The sequence below is a fragment of the Crassostrea angulata genome, unplaced genomic scaffold, assembly GCF_025612915.1.
Source record: "Crassostrea angulata isolate pt1a10 unplaced genomic scaffold, ASM2561291v2 HiC_scaffold_56, whole genome shotgun sequence".
Classification (NCBI taxonomy): Eukaryota; Metazoa; Mollusca; class Bivalvia; order Ostreida; family Ostreidae; genus Magallana; species Magallana angulata.
In genome coordinates, this window is record NW_026441611.1 from 235779 (window position 1) to 262823 (window position 27045).

A 27045-nucleotide genomic window follows, 5' to 3' on the forward strand; every position below is an offset into this window, starting at 1 on the left:
GACATTAGTACGAAAATATAAATATAAGCATTGAATGATTTTTTTTTTGGATGTCGTCAGTCCTCTGACACACCAAGCTGTGCAGACACGTTATCATACGGCGCAAACGTGCAGCATTCAATTTGTCTGCACCGGTTGGTGTGTCATAGGACCGATAACATCCAAACATAAGCTTTCAATGCCTAAATAAAAGAAATTAAAAAAAACCCTATAAATTTAAAACTGATTTTATGGCGGTTTCTTATCAGAGTTTTTTAAACTCTAAAACCTTTCATATAAAGTGTATATTTCAAGGTAAATGCGCAGTTTAAAATCTTCTATTTGAAATCAATAATGTTTCTGATAGTTTAACATATCATACGTCTACCTGGAACTTGGTTTGTCTTTAGATTCAATTTGGAAATTATCTGTTTATCATGGCAGGGAAGACACATGCTTCCTTTTTGGTCTTTTGTACAATCATTTTGATTTTTTCTTCACTGAATGAATGTGTAAGTATTCTTTTTGTTTCATTAAACAAATTTAAAATTACCTGCATGTAATATTTAATATCATCATTATTCATTTTTTTAACAATATCTCTCTCTCTCTCTCTCTCTCTCTCTCTCTCTTTCAATTATGTTTCTTTTAAAGTTTCTATAAGGAAATATCATCACATAACATGTTTCATTGATAATTGAGGAACAACAAACGTATATTGTTGGCTTTATCTTTTAACAATAAAGTGACATCAAGAAGTAGATCTGTTTCCATAAGATACATATATACTAGTACATAAGATATATAACATTATAATTAATAAAGTAGATGTAATTATAATCTTGGTATCAATTATACAATAACATATGATGACAAACATTAATCATAGTTCTTAAAATACTGTTTTATAAAATGGTTATTTTGACAAAACTGTTACGCCTTTGATTTTTGTTTTTTTAATCACAGAGATCTTTACCCGGCTACAAGTTCCCGGTCTATACAACTGACCTTTGTCCTCAAAACCAGGTGGAGTGGAGTAAACGGTCGTCTTTTCTCAATTGCAATGAAAGTAGCTACATGTGTCTTCCAAATGAACATTTCACAGAGCTACTGGAGTTCTGCTACAACGCAAATAGAGTACACATTACTCCAAGTAAGAGAATAATGAATTACTTTTTAGCGCAGAAAGGTGTCATTAAAGTCAAATCAGTGAAATGAGATAAAAAATGTTTCATCAATAAATCATCATAATGAATTCAACTTTTAAAATGGGTGCAAAGTTCCATAAACAATGAACCATAAATAGAACAAAGGTATATGCATTTATTACAGGTACATGCATGTATTTGAACGGTGGGAATTCAGTGTTGAATGGCTACAACTGCTCCAGATTCAAACACGGATGTCCGAATTCGTCTTATTTCACCGATGAAGTATATAAATGTAATCTTTGTGAAATGGTTTTTTTTGGAATATTTAACCGATGAATGAAAACCGATTTTTCTCAAACACTAGAGGCTTACAAATAAAAGATATGTACATATTTGTTAAATTTAGCAAGTATCACTTCGTCAATGTGTAAAGAATATGTTTAACAGATATTTACTTTCTTAAGATTTGAAGACTACAATAAATTAACTTCTCACAATAAAACCAACCATATTGTTTTTTCGTTAACACGGCACCAAGGCAGTAGATAAACGCGTAGATGATTATCTTTATTGTTTTAAAGTCAATCGAATTTCTTTTTCAGATCAGAGTTGTTTGTCAATTGGAAAGGGGTATTTTTTGGCTGAACGACCTTGTTACAGGTAGACTATTGTTTTAATCTTATGGTTCAATTATTTAAATCAAAATAAGTTAATTCGTCATAACTTTAGGGATTTGTGAAGTAGTGATCAAAAAATTATCGGCATAAAAAACTTCATAGGGATATATTAAAAACACATTAATAAAATATCAGAGTAAGTTGTAGAAATAAATGATTGATACATGTAACTAATATATATTTTAAAAACCAGTAACTCATCAGCGGATTCCGACACTAATGCGAATACTAAAGAGAGGTGTAAACAACACTACAACACATTATCTGAAGAACGGAGTGACGTTGTCTGGATAGTAGCTGTAACACTACTGTGTGTAATGACAGCTATCTGTGCCATATTTCATTGGATAAGAAAACGTAAGGATTTTAAAGTTTAATATTCAGAATAGTTTGAACAAAAAATGAATTATGTAATACAATATAAGATGTGTATTAAATTTTGAAGTATTTAATGTATATGCATCTAGGAATAACCAATATATATGAACACATATTTATATTTACAGCACGCATCCGTTTAGCATCTACATTGAAAGTAAATGGCAGAGATAGAAGTAACGTTACATTGAATCAAGATGAGACTACAACTTTTATAGCGAAAGCAGATCAAAATAACGATGCAGTAAATACAGCCGGTTTGTATTCATGGGTTGAATTAATAACTGAAAAGATTAAAAAAAAAACTACACAAATTTCTATGACAATCATTGCGACACCAACTACCATCTATATCATCTAGATAGTATATATTACATTAGGAGAAATGTTCGCAATGGTCATTCTTAATTCCTCAAATCAATCGCAAAGTATATTTATGTGTTACATATGCGAACGTTTTAGAGAGTAGAACTGATATTAATCATATATTCCAAAAATACTCTAGTAATACATTTTATGGAATACATTTAAAAAACGCAATAAAACGATATTCAGTGTTTACCAAAATCTAAACTTTAAATTAGAAAAAAATAAAAAAGATAAAAAGACAACCAAAAGTAATCTCCTATAGTACGTCGTGAAATATGAACTATTTTTTCTTGTTTAAAGATCTTTTGATATAAAAAACAGAAGACAGAATTCACAGCATGACTAATTTGATGGATGTTTACATAATCAGTATTACATAATATGTGTTTCATGGCACGTGTACATTCGTTTGTAGATAAACCACTGCAAACCAATGTAACAGAAGAATGTTATCACACAGATAAAAGAAGAGTATCGGGTAAAGATACTAGCAGTACAATCACTTCAATAGATAGCGGCATAAGCATCTACAAAGGATTAAGCCCGCTTCATATAGCTTGTGCGAGAGGGCACTATGACACTGTACGTCAATTAATAAAAAAGAATGCTGATATCAATGCCTGTGATAGCGATGGCAAAAGTTCCCTGTATTTGGCGTGTGAATATGGACATGTCAGTGTTGTTGAACTTTTATTGAGTGGCGACACGGATGTCAATCTTTGTGACATTGACGGTGCCAGTCCATTATTTATAGCCAGTCAGCATGGACATGACGTCATAGTGAATTTGTTAATAAATCATGGCGCCGATGTTAATAATAAAACTAAGAATTTCAAAGAATAGAGTGTCATATGTTACACAGTGGTCTTTTTGTGGGTGAAACATGTGTTTATTAACGAATTTTTACTATTTTTTTAAAGTATAAATGTAAAATATTTAAATAAATGCCAATACAATAAAACACGTGGAAAAATTAAATATCGTGTCGTGTATTATGTGATTTATTACATATATCTATTTCCTTCATAACATCGAATATGCCTGAAAGTCGTCAATATTGTTTTTTTTTTTATATTTAGAGAAAAAACTGTTCAATTTAGATTAAATGAACACGTTAATATTCACTATGCATTTTACAAATATGAAAATGTTTTGTTTAATAATAGTGTATGATAATGCCTGCATTTTTTTAAATTCCAAACTCGGTTTCAAGGTGTCATTGTTTTTTATTTGTTTCTGTTGTTGTATTTTTCATATGCAAAAATGAAGTAAAGTAAGTTTTTTTTTAAACATTAAATAAACATCATTATATCTTTTTAAGATGTTTGTTGTGTCTTGGCCTACAAATGTTAAGGTCACTGTGATTTATAAGTACATGTATTTGGTCTAGGCTTGTCTTTTTTTTCTTAAATTTGACTTAAATCAAATGAGTAAAAATGACAGGTGATTACATTATATTCACTTAGTAAAAGATCCACACATAGCTATAACATGTGGTGATACCAAACAGTGTTCAAAATAAAAAATACAAAGGGACATGACCAAACAGGAGCAGAGCAAAAATAGAGATAGGATCCGGTGCCGCGGAGGATAGAGGGTCACCTGCTGACTGGTCACACCCGCCGTGTGCTCTTTGTCGTAATCGGGAGAAACGGAAAAGTCCGCACACAATTAGGTGATTAATTATAATTTAACAATTATGAAACAAGTATGAAAAGCGTCAGTCAGCAGGCGACCCAGTGGATGATTGTATTTGCTGACAAGGTCGTTGTATCGATCATAGAACGTACGATGAGATGACTTCAAACATGACTGTTGATAGTCCTGTTTTATCGACTTGTTTGTCAGTAGCTTCCTTTGCCTTAGTAACTGTTCATACAAAGAACATGCTCATGCGTGTCGAATTCACTGACAGACAAACAAACGATACGCAGGTGATGAAGGTTTAATGATACATAAGTAAGGAAAGTTGACTAGAAAAATTTAAGTCATCACGTTTTTCATCAATACTGTTGTTAGTTTACCATCAAAGTCCATTTCCAGTAAAATATCTAAATATAAAACAGATGACGCAGACTCTGTAGTATCTTTTATTTCAAGTTTACTGGGATACATCGAGTAAGGGTAGGTCTATTAATTAAAGCAAACTTACTTTAGTGTTCAAGAGAACAGATCTAAATAATTGCTGATTTTCTTTCCAGAGATAAGCATTCACTGAGGTATAACATTCTTCTTTTTTGTAGATACACACACAAAATGCGAAAATTGTCCAATTAAAAAATTCACTTAGAACCGTTATTTAAAAAAAATAAAATTTAGCACTGATCTCTCTCTCTCTCTCTCTCTCTCTCTCTCTCTCTCTCTCTCTCTCTCTCTCTCTCTCTCTCTCAGGTCAACCTCTTACATAAAAAGTTTTTAGATACAAATGTGATATTCAAAATACTTATAACGTGAGAAACAGTCTATATATGTATGAGTGCCAACCCCCCCCCCCTAAAATATTATGCATGAATAATACGGAAGGACCTAACTATTCGTTCAATCGTTCGGTTTAATTATTTTATGCATCGTATATAGAGGCCTGTCACAAAATTTTATTTGTTTTCGAATATGTCTGATGCCAGTGATACTATAATCTCGACATTTAAAAAATGTACAATAAACGATTGACAAAAAACCGACGTTACTTCAAAGTAAGAGTTCATTTAAAAAATATATGTCCCTCGCTTTAGAAAAAAAAAGATAGTGAAGGACAGAAAAAATCTAGCTGCAATATATGTTTTCCTTACAATATCACTACAGTAAAACTCGTTTAGTACGAACACAGATAAAGCGAATTATCTGATATAGCGAAGTTTTTTTGAGTCCAAGGTGAAATTCTTAACAAATCTTTGCAAAATTTTAGTTATAACGTATTCGGTGATAACAAATTAACAGATATAGCGAACTGAATTTGAGTCCCGTAGAGGTTAATAATTACGAAATGTTACACCTTTATAACGAATTTCTTAACAGTTTAAAGAAGTTTGCTCTACCATTTAACAAAAAAATTGAATTAATTTATTTTTATAATATGTTTTCCGATGCGACCGTTGGGGCGAGCGCAGCATGTGATCAAATAATGAATTATGATAAATCAATTAAAATGAAAGTATCAACGTAACGTAAATGAATTTGAATGCAAAATAAAATATAAACATGCCTTTTTTTTATAGTAAATTTTCATTATTCATAATTTATAAGATTTTTTATTTATTTAAATAGAATTTATCTCAGATACAATGTTATTGAATAATAAAGAGTTTAACATAATGTTTATTGCAGTTTATTTCCTCTTTTCTTGCAGCAGACATTTTTCTTAAACTTACATATAAAAAATTGACTTATCATAGAGTCCCCCCCCCCATTTAAAAAAATATATTTAATTTACATATTAAAAAAAATTGCTGATCATATAAGAAAAACGGTTTTGGACCCACCCCCCCGGGAGGATGTAATAAATGTGAAAATTAAGATACCATTGAGCAGTTAAAGAGCTAAATGCATACTACGCACTCACCATTCCTCACCCGGATTAGAATTTCCCTGATTTTGAGAATTTCTTTTTCATTTTGCTTGTAAATATTTTTAGCTCACCTGAACCGAAGGTTCAAGTGAGCTTTTCTGATCACCCGTTGTCCGTCGTCCGTCCGTCCGTCCGTCCGTCTGTCCGTCCGTCTGTAAACTTTTCACATTTTCAACTTCTTCTCAAAAACCACTGGGCCAAATTTAACCAAATTTGGTACAAAGCATCCTTATGGAAAGGGGGTTATAAATTGTTAAAATAAAGGGCACAGCCCTTTTCAAAAGGGAGATAATTGCGAAACAGTAAGTTTAGGGTGCATGTCTTTAAAAATCTTCTTCTCAAGAACCACGGCACCAGAAATGCCAATATTTACACAAAAGCTTGTATATATAGTGAAGATTCTAAATTGTAAAAATCGTGACCCTCGGACCAAAACTGGGGCCCCAGGCGGGGTTCAAAGTTTAACATAGAAATACATAGGAAAATGTTTAAAAAATCTTCTTCTCAAGAACCACTGCACCAGAAATGCCAATATTTACACAAAAGCTTTCATATATAGTGAAGATTCTAAATTGTAAAAATGGTGCCCCTCGGACCAAAACTGGGGCCTCAGGCGGGGTTCAAAGTTTAACATAGAACAACATATGGAAATTTTTTTTAAAATCTTCTTCTCAAGAACCACTGCACCAGAAATGCCAATATTTACACAAACGCTTGTATACATAGTGAAGATTCTAAATTGTAAAAATCGTGACCCTCGGACCAAAACTGGGGCCCCAGGCGGGGTTCAAAGTTTAACATAGAAATACATAGGAAAATGTTTAAAAAATCTTCTTCTCAAGAACCACTGCACCAGAAATGCCAATATTTACACAAAAGCTTGTATATATAGTGAAGATTCTAAATTGTAAAAATGGTGACCCTCGGACCAAAACTGGGGCCCCAGGCGGGGTTCAAAGTTTAACATAGAACAACATATGGAAAATTTTTTTAAAATCTTCTTCTCAAGAACCACTGCACCAGAAATGCCAATATTTACACAAAAGCTTGTATTCATAGTGAAGATTCTAAATTGTAAAAATCGTGACCCTCGGACCAAAACTGGGGCCCCAGGCGGGGTTCAAAGTTTAACATAGAAATACATAGGAAAATGTTTAAAAAATCTTCTTCTCAAGAACCACTGCACCAGAAATGCCAATATTTACACAAAAGCTTGTATATATAGTGAAGATTTTAAATTGTAAGAATCGTGCCCCTCGGACCAAGACTGGGGCCCCAGGCGGGGTTCAAAGTTTAACATAGAACAACATATGGAAAATTTTTTTAAAATCTTCTTCTCAAGAACCACTGCACCAGAAATGCCAATATTTACACAAAAGCTTGTATACATAGTGAAGATTCTAAATTGTAAAAATCGTGACCCTCGGACCAAAACTGGGGCCCCAGGCGGGGTTCAAAGTTTAACATAGAAATACATAGGAAAATGTTTAAAAAATCTTCTTCTCAAGAACCACTGCACCAGAAATGCCAATATTTACACAAAAGCTTGTATATATAGTGAAGATTTTAAATTGTAAGAATCGTGCCCCTCGGACCAAGACTGGGGCCCCAGGCGGGGTTCAAAGTTTAACATAGAAATACCTTAGGAAAATGTTTAAAAAATGTTCTTCTCAAGAACCACTGCACCAGAAATGCCAATATTTACACAAAAGCTTGTATGTATAATGAAGATTCTAAATTGTAGAAATCCTGACCCTCGGACCAAGACTGGGGCCCCAGGCGGGGTTCAAAGTTTAACATAGAACTACATATGAAAAATGTTTAAAAATTTTCTTCTCAAGAACCACTTCACCAAAAATGCCAATACATACACAAAAGGTTGTATACATAGTGAAGATTGTAAAAATCGTGACCCCCGAACAAAAAGTGGGGCCCCAGTAGGGGTTTAGATTTTAACATATGTAGGAAAATGTTTTAAAATCTTCTTCTCAAGAACTATAGTGCGACTGTTTGGGATATTACTATGCATACATGTACATCCTAAAATAATGTAGATTCAAAAAATTGTAACTCCCGGACAATTGATGGGCACCAAGAGGGGTTCAAAATTTAAACATTTTAAAAAACATAAAGGAAAAGTTTAAAAATTTTCTTCTCAAGAACTACAATGTTTTAGTTTGTGGAATTTCTATGCATGCATCCTTCGCTTATGTAGATTCCTAATTGGTAAAATCGTGACCCCCGGACCAATACTGGGGCCCCAAGATGGGGTCAAAATTTATTAAAGAAATATAAAGGTAACATGTTAAAAAATCTTCTTCTCGAGAACTACAATGCTTCAATTTGTGAGATTACTATCATGCATACAACCTTGGATAATGAAGGTTCGACAGTTTTAAAATAGTGACCCCTGGACTAATACTAGAGACCCAAGATGGGTTTAAAGTTAAATGTAGAAGTACCGGTATATATGGAAAATGTTTAAAAATCTTCTTTTCGAGAACTACAATGCATCAATTTGTCAGATAACTACGTCAGCACCCTCAAATAGTGTAGATTCGAAATTATAAAAGCCGTGATCTCAATCTAATACTGGGGCCCCAAGAGGTGTTCAAAGTTTAGCATAGAAATATAGAGGGAAAATGTTGAAAAATCTTTTTCTAGGGAACTATAATGCTTCAGCTTGTGAGATAACTAGGCAAGCATCCTTAAATAATGTAGATTCCAAATAATTAAAACTTTAGCACTGGACTAATACTGTGGCCCCAAGAGGGGTTCAAAGTTTAACATAGAAAGATATATTGAAAATGTTTTTAAAAAGTTTTTCTCGAGAACTATAATGCTACAGTTTGTGAGATTACTATGCAAGGATCCTCAAATTGTGTAAACTCTAATGTAGTGGAACCAAGAGTTATCTTTCTTGTGTTCTGTACAGTCTGAGAGTTATTCCTCTTGAAGTGGAACTCTGCTATGTTCAGTTTTTCAGGTTGTGTACGTGCGGTCCCACCGCAGTGCTTCACATTTTCATTCCTATGTTACTATTTATGTTGTTCAAGCCAACCATAAACCTCGGACCATAACTGGGTCCCCAGAAAGGGGTTCAATGTTTAAAATAGAAAAAGCGTATGCTACGAAATGTAATGTTACAAGGAACTGCTGTTCAGGTGAGCGATGTGGCCCATGGGCCTCTTGTTTGAATGATGCTGCCGCGCCCCCTTTTAAAAAAACGTTCCTGGAAATTACTGTAAATATATAGTGAATAAAATAAATTTGAGCATTCATCCAAATGAGAGCAGGATACAACTGTTTCCTATTAAAAAAAAAAAGATGTCCCCATTCGTTAGCTTTGCAAGATTTTGAGAAGATTTTGGTATTTATATTTCAGCAGATTAACAGTAACTACTTAGAGTAATTTCCCCTTATTGTGACGTCAAAGTTCACGTCATCAAGTGTCGTCTGTCTCTTTAAAAAAAATACTAAGTGAAATATACTGTTTTGTTTACTTAAAAAGCATGATATTCTTGAAATTACACAATTTATCTGTTTCTCAAAAGTTTTACTTTGATTCTCGCGATAAGGAATCAAGTCTAGTGAGATCGTCCGACATTGATAAATTGCACTGTGGGTCGAAATTTACTGACGTCGAAAAATTCTGTGGGATCAATGTGCAAGAAATCCATTGTGACGTCACTCGAAGGAACGACAACTCTGTTAGTCTTATGTAATGGAATTATTTTATTTACAATGCATGATGTACATAGTCTTTATCTTGTTCTCGTGAGAGTGTTAAATGGGAAACCATATTTACAGGGAATTACTGGGACGATTAAAACAAGGGATTACTGGTCCGATTTACTGACGCCAAAAAAATCCGTTGAATGAATGTGCAACTAGTCCGAATTTTCTATTCACACACGCCTTGCCGGTAGAGCTCGTGCTCGCTATAATTTTTTCAATTAAAAATCCGATTATTAAAGGTATTGAAGAAATGTGTTTTTATTTCAAGCCGCAATAGCAAAACTATTTGTCTATGTATAAACAGGTATATAGTGAATTCGCCCTAGATATTATTACGAATTCGTGATACGGATATAAGGAATTACGGATACAACGAAGTAATTCTATTGGTCAATAGAACTTCGCTATTACCAAGTTTTACTGTATATGCATACTAAGCAAGGCCTTATCCTATAAGTGATGATGAAGCAAATAATTATGTGGCAGCCGCCAGAAAATTATGTGGTGGCTGCCAAATAATTATCTGGCGGCCGCCAGATAACATATTTTTCCTACGTGGCACCAACGGGCTTCCGTACATTCTAGTTTTTATGTACTGAAATTTCTCTTATTATATCTTTCCTTTTAAGCAATGTAAAAAGATAAACTAAAATTATTAATATTTGTAAAAAAATAATCGAAAACATTCTAAGATAATATGTTGCTAGTTGCTGTGTTTCATTTGTTTATTGTGTTTTATGGAAAAAAGTCCTACATAAAACAATGAATGCTTTCTCGAGAAAAATTATCCATTACTTATTTGCGTGACTTTTCCAAACCAGTTCACGTTCAATATTTACAGCTGCAGCGAGAAAAAAACAATACCCAGCTCCCAACCAAACATTTTTTTAATTTTTTGAATCTGCGTACCTTTTTAAAATTACTGGTTGCTGGGACAGACCCAAAATGATGTCATCTATTGTTTACTTAGTGAAAGCAGTGGACAAGAATACTGCCATATCTATTTATTGTGCCGTATAAGTGTCAGTGAGAGATTTTAATACACTAATACTTATGTTATATGTAAATAAAGCATTTTACTATACCTCTGTGAATATGTTCTATATAAAATTAAAACGAATAAACATAATATTATGCATGCTATTCTATCTAACCATGAACAAGTTTCCGTGTAGTCATTGAACTATTTACAGGCGGCATTCGATTTCCCCGTTTTTAAACTCGGAATACATCTGACGTAATCCGATCACTACATTAAATTCAAAGTCCGATAACTCTAATTTGTTTATCATTAAAAAATTTCATTGCAGACAAATAAGAATATATTCGGTATGACGAAATACCTATTAACTTACTATTCGGACGATAGCAAGTTTATTGTTCCCCTCGATAGCAAGTATTTATCTCGGCTTTGCCTCGTGAAATAGTTGCTGTCGTGTTGGACAATAAACTTGCTATCGTCATCATAACCAGTAAATAGGTACTATATGATCTAATTCATGCGGGCTAGAACGGAAGACGATCGATAGCCGGTGTCTTATCAGCAATAAATTCTTTCGTAAATGGATTTCCCGTGCATTTTAGATCGATTATATTTTTTGAAATTGCATAGGAACATGAAAGCGAAAGAAGAAATATTTGTTATTTTATGTTGAATAATGTATCGCAATACGTAAGTATTAGAATTAATATTGTCAATTGCTTGTTTGTTGTCACTCAGTAACATGCCCAATAAGTAGTTAAAGCCGATACTTATCGGAAAAAGGGTGTATAATATAATAACTTAGCATTTTAGCAAAAATACATTGTAGGGTGTTCGCACCCCTGATATGAACAAAGGCAACCGTATTTTTAAGGTACCGTTAACATTACCCTAAATTTGATCGTTTACCACACCTTTTATTAACCTTTCCGCAACACCTTTTCACTCTTTACACGGATTATTTCAGATCCCCCCCCCCCCCCCCCATTACTTAACATACCTTTTGTCAGAATGAATACGTCATAGCATTTTATTATAGATGACGCCACAACACATTTGAATGTCAAAAATATGCTGGTTTGTAATTTAAAAAAAAACTACAACTGGTATTTAGTGTGACCAGAGGTCACGTGTGAGTTTTGACTAGTTCGTGGAATTGCTAGAAAAAAAACCGCGTGTAATAAACGTGTATGGACGTTAGTCGTCTGAACCAAGTGTGTCCGTCTGTCCGATATATATAATCTTTGTCATACTCTGTATTTTCATCATTATTTTCATTTAACCCTTTTTTTATAACACATCTGGGGTTATTCTTGGATCCCAAGTCTTACATTTGGTGGGAGGCCTAGGATAATTAAGAAATAAATTGTATTTTTTTTTTTGCATCACTTATTCGGGCCAAAAGTTCCATGTAAAATGCATATCATGACTTCCAACATTTAAGAGAGCTGGATGGTCATAGCCATTTTAGGCTATGTCTTCCTCCTTAAGATGAAGAGTTCTGTATGAGTATGTAGTAAAAAAAATTAAAGGTAAGAGATGAACTACTTGTATTTTTTCTTTACCTTTTCTCTAGTTTAAATGGCCAAACAATCAGATGTCAAAGTTTTAGGCTTGATGGTTCATTTGTTAAGCACCTTGCCTCCTTAACGCTCTAGCAAGATGATCTACACAAACCAGCAAGGTAAGAACAAAATAATGTTAATATTCTTCTGACACACAACTCACAGATACAACATCCAATCTTAAACTTCTGGCTCCAGGGCTGCGTTTTATAAAAGAACTTACAACTTACGACAGAATTAATGAACGCTATTTAATAATCTACTTATCAATAATTTATTCTTACGGCTGGAAAACATGATTATGGGAATTAAAATATTTGTAAACAAATAGTTTTATATCAATTTTGTTTCTTTAAAGACTACTTTACGAGGCTGTAAATATCAACGATGTTGTCAAATGTTCTTTCATTGCCTGAAAATAAAGGAAAGGCGTTGAATATTTCAAGGATAAGCTTGAAAGAATGAATTAATTTTATTAAAAAACAATATAAATGGAAGTTAAAAATTATTTGTGAAATGACTTATCACTACTTGAATCTGCACGTCTCTTTAACGAATGTAGGAAGTGCTGTACATGTATTTTTAAGGATAATTTTAGCTGCAAGTCTGTTATCCTCTAGTCTGGAAAAGTTTAGATGGTAGTCAATCTGATGTTACAATTTTAACTTAATTGATAACTGTATTGAATTTACAAACACATTTCATGTATAAATCCTAAATTAACAAGGGTTGGTTTTGAATAAGTCAGGTTCGGACATTGACTAATTCTAGTCAAGTGTGAGTTTGATCAAGTATGTTCTTATAAATGTTGTAAACAGGAAATGAATGAACGTAGGTAGCCAAGCGTGAGATTTACTCAGATTGTTTATACACGTGTTGTAATTAGAAAATAAAATGTTAACCTGATTCAGATTTCCATGTCGGCCGAGTAACCGAATGTTTCAAGTTAAACATTAAGGTGAGTGATGGATTTAACCATGTCCGCTGGACAGAGGATTATGTGCTTTTTGTCATTGTTGTCAATCACAAAATTTAACCGTCCCATACAAAAGAAGACTTAGTTTTACCATGCATGTTTTACTAATTTCCTTGCCTTGTAGGCAAGTTTGTTTCGAGTCTTTGTCATGTCGTGGTTTACTGCTATGTTTTCCATTTAAGCTATTTCCTGAGTTGTTAATTTTATTTTAGCAAATGATGTCGTAGCTTGTAAATCCCACATCGTGCCTCACATTGGACGTACCAACCTCACACCGGTGATCATGCGGAAAAGTAATTTCTTTTTTTTTAGATAGGGATGTCAAGCTTGCTGGCGATGTCCAGTATGACGTCGTCCGTGTCTGTCCTGTACTCTGTGACTACGGCAACGCGAACACAGTTGCGACGGCTATACATTTCGAGTTCGTCTTTTTACCGAGGAAGTCTCAAGTTCTTCTTCTGTAAAGTTGCTATTTGGTCCTTTAGGGGGTATTAAACTTTGGACATAGTTGACAACAATGCCCCTGACAGCATCGGCGATACGTTAATGCCTAAGTCGGAAACAAAAACCTGCTAAAGCGTTTTGAAATTTGCCGCTGTTCTTAGATTCGTTTAAGTGACGTGCATATCCAAGTAGTGATAAGTCATTTGACAGATGATTCATAACGTCAATTTATAGTTTTCATTAGAATTATTTCATTATGTCAAGTTTCTCATTGAAATAAAAACCTGTATGCTATGTGGCATAAATATAGCAATATTCGACGCTTTTCCCTTATTTTCAAGCAATTAAAGAACTCTCAAAACAAGAAAATAAACGCAAAGTAAACTGCATGCATAGTACATGTATGCTTCAGAGTATGATGCGTCTCTCAAAAGTTTCAATTTTGGACTCGTCCACTAAAACGGTAGTTTGATATGTGAGTGTGTACATTTAGTAGGACAAACATCTTTACACCCTATTTAAAACGAATGAAATCGTTCAGCAGATAGAGAAAACGGCTTCTGAATTCGAAACAAATCCCCTTGATATTTTAGGTCTTTCTGTTAACTTTTCACACTGTAAGTAAATCGAAACGTATGATTTTGTTTATTAGTTAATAATAATTCAACATCAATTATAAAATTAATTAACAATTTACTTTCTACCTGTAATAAATAAAATAACGGAAATTTTATGTCAGTGGGACTCTGACCCCGAGTAAATTGCAAAGGTGAATGTAAAATATCAGACTGCAATATTATCTGCTGAAGGCATCGACTCTTTATTATAAAAGTTTTTATCTATACTTACCAGATATTCTTGATCAGGATTATCTCTTTCATTCTCTATTTCTGTAACTTCGAATATTTTATCTCCTCGTCTAAATCAGGCTCTTCACAAAGGTCAATATCATTTTGGGATTTTTCTTTTTATATAAAATCTCGTTCCTGTGTAGATCTTTAGCATCATCATACCCATCCGCTGACTTAACCTTATAAACAATTTCTTGCAATTTCTCAGTTTTGATATAGGGATCTGGTTTCCACACATCTTGTATTTTGTTCCTACCTTGTACATGATTTCTCAAGAGAACTTTTGTTCCGACATTAATAGAGCAAGGAGTAGTTTTCCTTTCATTGAACTCGTGTCGTTTTTCTCCACCTTTTTCAGTGTTTTTTCCAGCAGCAGCCAATGCGTATCGAAATGGTTCTTTGTGTTTATTTAACCATTCATCTACTAGGAAAGACTTGTCATCGTTGACCCTTAGTAAGAAATATACGGGTAATTTCGGTTCTCTTCCATAAGGAGATAACAAGAGGAAAACCTGTAGAAGAGTGAAGGGTAACATTATACATATAAAACAAGTTCTGGCAAATACGTTGTCCACTTTCTCTTTTGATCTGCATCGAGCGTTCGCAACTTGTCGCGCAGTGTCCTGTTAAATCTTTGGCACTGTGAATTTCCCACAGGATGATATGGCGTGCTACGTAACTTATTAATACCATATATTTTACATTGCTTCTTCCCGTCCTCGCCTTTAAAATTCCTACCTTGATCACTGTGTAATGGACCAGCGATAATTATCTTATAAAACCATTCATTGGCCAAGTGTTTAGCAACTGTTGAAGCCTTGTGATTTTTTGTAGGGATAGCCATTGTGTATTTTGTAACACGTCTGTTAGAACAAAACGTTTTCAAAGCCATCTGAAGTTATCTCTAGCAGAGTAAATATATTGCCAATATCTCTAAATGTATCTTTGCTGATAAATTTCATAGTAATCATGATGGTCTGATGGTAGGGATTGGTGTTTTAGCGATCATGCATCTCTCACATATTTCAGTTCATCTAACAACACCCGCTATCATTCCTAGTCAGTAGCGCATTTTTTTTCTTTAGAATTGCCATTGTTCTCTCACGACCTTGGTGTCCAGAACAATCATGCAAATACTCCATTATCTGTGGTCTAAGACATCTTGTGTAGCTAATTGCAAATACGGTGAGTACATGTACATGGCCAGTAAAGGCTTGGACGGTGAGTCCAAGCCTTTACTGGCCATGTACATCACACCATTTTACAGTTGCAACAAATGAAACTTTCGAAGGTTTGTGACCAGTTTCCAACCACTGAAAAACTCTGTTGATTCCTCAGTTTGAAGTTTTCTGATTTCCTCATTTGTATATCCTGGTAAAATGGGGGTTAGTTCCTTTCTCTCAATACTTTCAAGATCGTTGTCCGTTTCAAGTCTCTTATAATCTGTAAAAATGTCTCTTCAAGGAATAGATTGTGAGAAATATGGTAAAATATCTTCTTAATTACTCTTACGGTACGTTCTGCTAAGACTATCTGCATTTTTGTTTGCTTTTTCTGATCTTTATCTGGTATCAAAAATTAACTGTGCTAGCCCATCTTTACTCACTGACAGCTAATTTTGATGTCTTAAAGTAGCTAAGAGGGTTTTTGGCTGTGTATACAATGAAATTGCTACCCAGATAATAGCCTCGAAACTTTTTGGTTATCGCCCATTTGAGTGCAAGTAACTCTAATTTCATTGAGCTATATTTTGAAATGTTTCTTTCATCTGCACCCAATTCACCATAACTCGCATAAGTTTTAAAAATAAATCAAGAGCTAAAGTTTTAAAAGCCTAAAACTGGAGTGCTCTTAAAACATGATTTAAACTTTTCAAAAGCATTGTCACAATCTGCATTCCATTTTTTTTAACGGAACTTCTTTTGTTACCATTTTCCTACCTTTTACCTTCTTTTCTTGTTAAGATAGAACAGAATGAAGCGGAGCAGCAAACATGTTGAAAAGTAACAGGACTATTGCAAAGACCAAAGAGCATGCGAACAAACTCATACAAACCCAAAGGACCAACTCTAAAAGCTGTTTTATGACAGTCATGCCAGATCTAGAAAAGAAGTAGAAAAGAATTTGCTCCAATGCTTCTTCAATCCTTGGGATAGGACACGCATCTTTTATTGTCTTAAGATTGAGTCGTCGATAGTCAACGCAAAGTCGTAAACTGCCGTCTTTCTTTCGCACCAGGACAACAGCTGCACCATTGGGACTTGTGCTTGGTCGGATTATGCCTTGTTTCAAGAGAGTCTGGATGTGCGACTTCACTTCCTCGATCAAATTAGGAGGGATGAGTCTATGTGGTAATTGATAGTGACTTCATCGGATTAAAGAATTTCATGTTTGACAGTATCAGGAAACCCTAAATCATCAATGGTCTTAGAACAAAAACATCTTAAGGGAATATTTAGAATTGAAAGTAATCTTTCTTTCTTCTCATTTGATAAATTTTCTCCAATATCTACTTCTTCACCATAAATCTCAATCGCTTTCTTTGTTTTGACAACTGCTTTGACATCACCGCGGGTATGATAATACAACTCTCAGATATCGATTGAGTAAAAACTCTGCTGATCAATATGACGTCACAATAAGCAGCAAGGTGTCATATTTTACTTAAGAAACCTGTCAATTCTAACTTTATCTCTGGTTTAAATGATAAAAGCTACAGGTCTAAAATGTCACTAGAAACTCTTCTAACTAAATACATCTTCGATTTCTCTGCATTACATATCATTTACATTGATGACGTCAAAAGTATGTTTGATTGAGAAGTTCAATGTCGGGAGACAAATCATCGAATGCAGTGTAAACAATACCGAAATAAGATTCATTTCATACAGATACCTAAGATTTATATGATTTTTAGTTAGGTTTTTATCATGATAAAGCCCCTTTCACAATTGGCGCACGACCATTTTACACCACTTTGCGATCAAAATTGTTTAGCTTCGCACGAGCTCTCGTATACGTTGCAGGAGCCCTCGCTTACGTTGCACGAGCTCTCGCATTCGTTGCGTACCTTTTACTGGTCGCATCAAGTCTCCTCTGAATAGTGGACATGCACACTATTCAGACGCGACCGAACGCGATCCAAGTTATTGCAGTGCAACACACGAACATTAGTACGAACGTTTTACAACGTTTTGTGTACTCGCGAGAGTGATAAACGATTTATAAAGATCGTTAGATAAATCGCTGGTGTTTATGCGTCTGTTTTGCGACCGTGAGACTGTTGTTCAACGTGTCTCATGTAATCTTACGTTACGTTTTACTATCATTGCACGACTTATGAGCCTCAACATGACATGCTTTGCTACTAGTATAAATACCCTGTATAAGTATCTCTGTTTCAGAAAAAAAATTACAATATACATTTATTGCATGATGGTAAGGGTAATACATGTATGAAGAGTTATTCCCTAAAGAAAAAATATTTCCCGAGGGCTTTGCCCGAGAGAAAGTTGTTTTTTCTGGGGAATAAATCTTCATATTCCTTGAACATTAATGCAATAAACGTGTTATTATACCAAGCAACATATGATTACACAAAATACGTTGATTTCTAATAATGTTTGACTTTTCAACAGTCGCAACATTAACGTCGTGATTGTTTGATTTCCCATGTAACTGTCTCACTTTTATAAATCATAGATAGTTAAGTTGGTTCCAAATAGAATCATAATGATTAACTTTTATTGATTTAATCATATTTGTGTACATCGTATGCTCATATCGGCTTTTTTCATTCCTATGACATCGCCCTGTCACGTGACATTCTAGACCAATCAATTATAATAGAATAATCATATTGAGGTATAATAATAAATGCTGCTCATATCTGTATCTTCTTGGCCTGCATCTTTTCTCGATTTCAACTATGTCTACTGAATATGGGCAGTGTATATACCCCCTCTGACTCGCCCGATCATTCGTACCATGGAACACATAATCGCACGTCCAATCACACTTACGAATACTTTTTCCAAATGCGATTTTTTCGGAAACAGTTTACGATTCATATCTAATTTTATCGGTCGCACAAATATTCAGTTGCTTCTGCTCGTGCACCAATTATGAAAGGGGTTTAATACAGGCATGGATATTTTGTTTTACCAGCGAGTGTTATTAGGTAAGCGGATACATAGTTAGTTAGTGTGAACAAAAAAGGCAAAAATGTAATACTTCCACGAATATAATGAAAGATGAAGTTGGCAAATATTATAAGCATATGACCTAAAATACTTGAAAAGTTCTACTTGATTCGTTGTTGTAATTAAAAAAAAACGTAGAATTTGCAATGAAATTGAAGAAGTTGAGGGGGTTTCCGATAAATAATGGCAATATTTATGTTTATGCGATTAACAATAGGATTCTAGCAGCAATGCAGGTAAACATGAACTTATTTCCAAACGAATAAATGTATCATACATACATATGATCTATGAGGTAGTGTTACACTTTTTAATTTTTGGTTAAGGTAAAAAGATGATATATTTTTAAATGTCACGTGATAACATGGCACGACAGCTGCAAAGATCGACTCGATTCCGAGGTAGAAATATAATATCTTGGTGAACACATTCACCTGATATTAATATTTAGCACTGTTTTCATAAAAAATAAATAATATCTTTAATGACCATAATATCGACGATCATTAAACTAAGAGTTACATGTACCTTAACTTACCCGCGATGATCATTTCCATTTTGATTAATTTCAATAGACACATCGATCTCTTGATTCCTTACCTCTATTACTGCTTGACAGTTTGGCTGGCTAGCAAACTCAACCTCAACATCATGAAGTATACCAATCATGGATTTCGGATTCAACCAAACTTCTTTGTCTCCTATGTGTACGACTCTCCCTGGGATGTTGCCGTCCTCTATATCTGCGTAGATATAAATCATTAACGTGTTTTAGGAAGAGTGACATAATTACCATGTACTGGTTGTACCAAACCACGTTGCAAGTTTCTAGAAGTCTGACATGTAGTACATGTACATGTACCCATAAAAGCTTTAATTGAATTGGCTGGTATTTTTATAGGATCTTGACCTGCAACTTTGACAAAACTAAACTTTTTGGAATCTGAAATTGACGTTCTCATTTCAAATACCGACAACGTATTCAACAACAGATCGTCATTTTCAGTGACTGAATATAAATTTCGCTCAACTTGTTCCTTTAAAATACGGAAGAAATTACTTCCGAGTACTCCTGGAACTTGAAACTTTTTATTCTTACCGAATCGGGTTGTGGTTTCTGACAACCACTACACCACATGCGCTGTTTCTATCACTACCTCAATATTACTAATGTATGGTATAAGCAAGTGATTGGCGCCAGACTCTTTCAGCCATTTTGTTACGTCAATCAATTTGGGTTCAGCTTTTGACAGATCTCGAAAGTAAGTTTCAGTTATTGTAGATACCTGGGAACCAGTGTCAATTAGACACGGAATTGGCTTACCTTCAATCTGTATCGTTACGACAGGACATTGTCCTATAGCTCTATCTATGATTCTCTGATCAATTGAGTCTTTCGTCTCCGCTCTCTCGTCCGCTTGGCGACTCTCTAAAACAAACACTTCTCGTTTAAAGGAAGATTAGAGAACGATGCCCTCTGTGACTTACCTTTGCGCGGGAGACTACTGGTGTCAACTTGAGTACTACAGTCTTTCTCTTTATGCCCCCTCCCACCAAAACGAAAACATGTTAAATGGAACTGTCTAATATTTGGAAATTGTCTACTTGTTTTCATGGCTTCGGACATTTTTTTTTCAATTCTTTCTGATTTTCATTAATTTGTGTTTGCTTTAGTTTCAATATTTTTAAAATCTGTGACAATTGGTCTTCAACAACCCATGATTTCAGCAGAAAATGATTTGCTCACTGGCTCACTTTTATAATCTTCGAAACATTGCAACACTTTTGTCAAAACTCACAAATGACATAAACTTCTTTTCAAATGAGAACCGTCGTATCTCTCTTCAGAGAAATGAATCTCTACGGCCTTCAACAAACCGTGTTTTTTTTAACATTTCATTGAAATCGGTAACCGCGTTTTCATCTTTTGTCAAGATCTTATCAAGAACTTTCGTTAAGTCCAACGAATAATTTTCCAGCGACTCGCCTTGTTTTTATCTCTGTGATAGAATTGTTGGTCTTAGTCTTGGTCTCAATCTTATTTCATCTTTACCTTGACCGCCTAAGTTATTTATCAACAAATCTATCCTAGCATCATTATCATTGAAAACTTTCAAATGTTGCATAGATCATCGAGCCATTTTGCTTAATAAAGGTCAATTTCTCTTTCACAGGTCTCCCACACAACTTTGCAACGTTCTTCTATTTTCTTCTCTCTCGTAACAAAATCAGTTTTATTTGGATTTGAAACACTTCATTTTTCAATCTTAAATCATGCTCTGTTTTCTTCAACCTTCGATAAAGTAATACTTTCTAACTGGTCAGACTTTTCTTTTTGAAAGTCAAGTAGTTCTTTGATTTCGTTTTTTGTAGGCATTTTCAAATACAAATTAATGACAGCCTAACACTCTCAAGGGCGTAAGCGAAGTGAGATTCCATGTTAACTTGTAAAACTAGTTTAAATCTCCAATATTATACTAATTAAATAACTAATTTCACAAATTAGTCTCACTTTGCTGATTATCATGATACAATAGAAAACAACTAGATAAATGTTCAAACGATATTTTTAATAAGTTTTTAGAAATATAATCTAAAAAAGGTAATTTGCGCTAAACAGAATCTCTATCAATAGAATAAACACAGGTGAAAAAATACGGTACGCCATTTGCGCGAATAACACGTATCATTTTTATTATTACATACCATAGTGCACAATCTTGTTCCGATGACACCCCGTTCCAACCAGCAATGATGCATATTTTAAATTCAGGATTACACGTGGAAGAAGACAAGCTGAAACTCAATGTTAACGATCAGTTACCGACATTATGTCTTTTTAAATGCATTTCTCCTAAAGTAAGTAGTAACTGATAATTGTGATAACATGAGAGTAAACAAGGCAGTTACATACAAAAAACAATTGATACAACTTTTTAAACAATGTTCCAGACAATTCCCAAACAATTGATTAAAAAAAAAAGACTAACTTAACCTTCAGAGCCAAGAGTCATTTGCCTTAGATATTCTAATCCAATCTAAGACTTAAAATACGTGCATTCGCCTAATTAGGGTTAATGCATTATAAGGAATATAACACATCGATTGTACACCAATTAACTTTAATGTTTATGTTTAGAGATCAAATGTATTTCACAAAGAAATTATCATAAAACATACTTGTATGTATACTGTGGAATCATTAAAATTCGAGGTGGCTCAATTTTCGTGGTATTCGAGGGTAGCCCTCCCAAACGAAATTCAATCCTCAACGAAAACAAATTTAGAAAGAGTTATCTTTGTTACTGAAACAGTAACCAACGCATCCACGAATTTACATCCCCTCTAGTGAACAAAAAAGTCACAGTCCACGAAAATTGGCCCCCACGAATTTAAATGATTCCACAGTATCGAATGCATGTTTTTTTTTACTATGGGTCTATTCATCTAATACTGTATCATGGCCAGGTATCAATTTTGAATTACGTCACAAGTATGACGCAGCTGCGACGGGAGACCTAGCTCGTTTCTAGTTCATAAATACCTCCTCTTTTTTATCTTTGCTAGCCAAAGTCTTCACAAAAAAAGAAAATATGGAGCAATGGTACCGTCATATTTGCAAACAAATATAAATTTTAGAAATAAGGTATCATTTTTTGGATATATATCGGGATATAAATACCGGTTTGTACGTGATCAAATCTTCCATAAAGTCCTCGGTAAAATACGCTTTTCAACATAATTTAACATGCATACATTTCTTAGGGGATGTCACATTACTGTAGTTAATTCTATGTTAGATCAAATACATAAAAACCATCTACATAAACCAGTGAACAAATTGAGCTAGTGAAAAACTCATTTATTTGTTTCAAAAAAGAGAGTAAACTGTCCCTGTGCGTAAGCTTTGAAGTGTTTCATGATGCGCAAAAATGTTTGGTACACTCAAATAATTGTGTGTTTTCAAATACAGCCTCAAAATGATGTACACTGTAAGAGATAGCGTTTATTCTTATTCAGATGTTAATTTATCCACAACAGTGTTGCAATTTTAATGCATCATATTTTAAAGGAGTGGGGTTTTAACCCATAACACATTTAAGCGTTTCATGAACTGTAACTTTACAGTTTCAACACATACGTGTTAAAAACGTTTATTCTTCTGAAAGGTTTACATCATTTGACATCCTTAATTATTTATATCTATAGATCAATATCTATATGTCTGTTACATTTCCATCAATATTTTGTTGAAACTGCAATGGAATAGAGGTAACGTACATTTGATGTTTAGAGTAAAATAACACCAGTGTTAAAGTAAGAGTTATTTCATTAACACTGTACATGTCTGCCTCCTAAACAATTACATAACTGATATAGCTTACCTCTCTTTAGCTATCCTAACCTTTTGCCGCCACATCAGTACTTTCTTTGTTTCAAAAAAGCGATCAGCAAACATTTGAAGAAAGCGTCTTCAACTTAAATGCTTTCTTGTTTGCAAGTGTAAGTAGATTATTTAAGTTACTTTTGCATACACTGTAACAAAACATTGTTGAATGTCATTTAATGTAAATCGTTATATAAGTATAAAAATAAGTACGTCAATTATGGATTCTTTGTTAAGTTACAACCATGTAAACAAAAATGTTACTGTAAATCTTTGAATTGTAATATTTTTTCTCAAACATTCGAAGCGCATCTTTTGTTATTTAAAAGGGTTAATGAGAAATTTGATGATGTAAAAGCAGCCCCTCATTTACACAATTTTTAACAAATAAGATACATGTATCATTGTGTTGTACATCGTAGGAGACGGGTGCTAAATATTGAAGACGACAAACAGCATAACGACAGCGTATTGCTGTTAATGGCAGCTTACAAACTGTTTTCGATCTTGACCATCTACAGGCAGTTCCATGCAATCTTGCATAACTGGCATGGGGGAATTTTAATCAAAAAAGTGAATCAAATGGATTAACTTTTAAATTATTAAGCAATCTAGACTTGTCTACGAGGGTTGTTCAAAATAATGTAGACAGGACACATAATTTATAATTTTTTCACTGAAATTTCATAAGACTTCTATGTTTTCCTCAATGACTCTTTGGCAAACAATACTGAAAAATTCAAATCTGTACTTTATTCATTTCTTGAGAAAATCAATAATTAGTAACAACAAGTTTTGTCAGGCGACGCAATGTGCGACTTCGAAAATTTCCAGTTTTACGTTGTAGGAAAACCTTCCACATGGTTAACGATAACATTTACGTTTTATTTCCGAAAATGTCTTAGAAAAAATAGTATCTATGAAGATGGACACTGAGTGCACATTCAACATATATTTCTAGTTCGTTTGTTTTTTTTAAATATTTCTAAGTACAAACGATCTGTCGGCTCCAAACCTGCCCTGTATTACTTGTTGTCTAACGTTCGTCTTGCCGAAATGTGTTGTTCAGCATTTTGACGTCCATTGATATCGTTTGTTAATTTCATTTACTTCCAAGGCCGCTTAGTATTTATTTCTTGGTCTTTACAAAATTGTATCAGTTACTGCTGCGCCGCCTTAAACGCTGACATCGTCATTTTACTACGAATTAACTTTTCGACTTGTCACAAAACGCGCTATAAAATATTTAAAAGTTTTGTTATAGCCGAAACATTTTCTTGGTAAATAATATAATTATTATCAAATATCAATGTATGTTTTATTTGAATTTTTTCATTCGAAAAGTCCTTCTTCTCGCAATTTTCTTTTCATTATGTTGATTTTAACTTTTTGTTTTTGACATAGCGCTGCATGTCAAATTTCTGATTTAACATGCTTTCAGTTCACTAAATTTAATCTTAAACAATATTTGATTTTAAAACATTATTTGAATGAAAATTTCTTGAACCCTTTGTGGCACAAATTTCATCTTCCCTTGTCTTCGATTAACTGAATAACGCCATTTGTCTACGCTATTTTGGGACAACCCTCGTACGTCCATAAAATAAAAGTTCAATATGTTTTATTAGTCCCCTACCGGTTTCACCGGAGGGGACTAAAGCTTTCCTCTGCATCCGTCAGTCCGTCTGTCCGTCCGTCCGTCCGTCCGTCTGTCTGTCTGTCCCACTTCAGTTTTCCACACTTTTTTTCTTTATGCGTTTGAGGAATAATATGAAATTTGCTGAACAGCTTCAAAATGTGAAACTACAGATCAAGTTTACACTTTTGTAGTGTATGGTTGACATATTTTCGAGAAAATTAATTTGTTATATTCCATGTTTTTAATGTTCGGGTTCGGTATTCTGCATTGTTTTCACAAATTCCACTAACCGGCAGGGGACGTGTATTGCTTATGCAATACTCTCAGAATGCTTGTTTTTTAAATGATATTAGTTCCAAAAGTATATTTTAATTTGAAAAGAAAATAATACTGCACACTTTTCTAGAAAACTTTTCTACATTATGTTCAATTAAAAAGTAATATAAACAATTGATTTTGGTATATCTTAGGTAATTTTAACTTACATATATCTTTGTAGAAATGAATAGGATCCTCTGTCTTAAAGCTATATTTAACAAGATGTATTACAATTTCAAATACTGTTTTTTTTAAACAGATCAGAAAAATCTCTTAGGACGAGATTTCGGCTGGAGATTCAAAAAGAGAAGAGTATGGACAATAAATTTCAAGTTCACGGTATATTTTCTAAATGTTTTATGGTGTTACCGTTTTGAGGAAAATAACTAGTATCGCATCTTAATTAAATGTTAATTTTAAAAATATACATCGTAAACGTGCATATGTTTTTTTATTCATTGCGCTAATGGGCGCAAGCTTAATTCACATATTAACATCATAGTATTACTAGTGAGCAAACGCGTTCGACAAATTTCAACAAAGTAGCAAAGCTAAAACATTAAAAAAAATGATAGAAAATAAAAACGATCATTTGCAGATGAATAAAAGTGTTCTTATTCTGTAAACATAAGTCTCTGAATATGACAAGTTTTGTGTTCTTTGTGCTCTAACGCCATTGCCTGAGCGAAGAGAAGATTCAAACATCAGGATACTTTATTAACCGTTAAATGAATGGAGTTCTTAAACTTTATTTTTATACCTGTTATCGCGTGAACGCAATATTGATGGCTATGGTCAATTTACACTGAATTATGTGTAGAATTTAGACGACAGAAAATACAGCACGTTAAAGGGAGCAGTAGCTCGAATTTTCTTTTCGCCCAGGCGTTGTCGTTAGAGATTTGGTGCTCACTATTATTATGTACAATAAAATTAGTGATTTATATTTGAAAAAAATTGTTGGGAAAGTAAGTTACTGTATACGGATGTGCACATTGCATGACCGTGTCTGCTACATGTTCATGTATAGGCGTTTCTGGTACAGGTTTGTGCGTTGGGTGTAAATGATATGTTCGTGCGATATGCCTGCACTGAGTTGGTGTGCGTTTTTATTCACAAACGTTTAGGGGATTCGTGTGTATTATTTTCTGAACGTATCTTTTTTTTAATCTAGGCTTGATCTGGAACACACACGCACATACCTTATTGCTGTAAGTTACACAAAGGTTACATCAAAATGACAGAATTAAACAAGGCATCAGATTTCAATCCTCTTCACGTTGCCTGTAGAGGTGGTCACTTTAAAGTTGTGAAATCTCTGATATCCAAAGGAGCTGCCGTTAATCTATATGACACTGAGGGGAACAGCCCCTTATATTTAGCTTGTTTCAGTGAAAATGCCCAAACTGTGCGGTATTTATTAAAACATGGCGCTGATATTAATACTCGTAGTCCTCTCAATATGATGTGTCAATTTGGAAATTTTGAGATTGTTAGACTTTTATTAAACCACGGAGCAGACGTTGATATATGCGATGAAGACGGATTCAGTCCGCTGCATTTTGCTTGTGAAGAAGGGTATCTTGAAATAGTAGAATTATTATTGGATAAAGGGGCTAAAATCGATACTGTTAGTAAACATGGACAAACCTCTATATCTATAGCTTGTCTGAAAGATTTTTCCGATATTGTTCAACGACTAATAAAAGAAAAAGCTGACGTCAATCGATGTGATGATGAGGGATGCTGTCCATTATATAAAGCATGTCAAAAAAAAAATGAAAATATTGCAAAAATGTTACTGCAAAATGGCGCCTACGTTAA

The 27045-nt window shown here is 33.9% G+C and overlaps 1 protein-coding gene across 1 annotated transcript; it reads left to right on the top strand.

The window, feature by feature from the left end:
* The first annotated feature begins 326 nt into the window (after window positions 1–326).
* Window positions 327–3800, top strand: LOC128168826 (KN motif and ankyrin repeat domain-containing protein 4-like). The gene is made up of 7 exons (XM_052834991.1): window positions 327–491; window positions 946–1132; window positions 1312–1422; window positions 1733–1790; window positions 2001–2164; window positions 2314–2442; window positions 2970–3800. Exons 1-7 carry the CDS (start codon window positions 417–419, stop codon window positions 3395–3397), a joined length of 1152 nt encoding a protein of 383 aa, XP_052690951.1. The 5' UTR covers window positions 327–416; the 3' UTR covers window positions 3398–3800.
* The last annotated feature ends 23245 nt before the right edge of the window (window positions 3801–27045 follow it).

Coding starts and splice junctions, on each gene's coding strand:
- LOC128168826 (XM_052834991.1), top strand. CDS start 417: ATGGCAGGGAAGACACATGCTTCCTTTTTGGTCTTTTGTACAATCATT. Junction 492..945: donor TTTCTTCACTGAATGAATGT/GTAAGTATTCTT, acceptor TTTTAATCACAG/AGATCTTTACCCGGCTACAA. Junction 2,165..2,313: donor ATTTCATTGGATAAGAAAAC/GTAAGGATTTTA, acceptor TTATATTTACAG/CACGCATCCGTTTAGCATCT.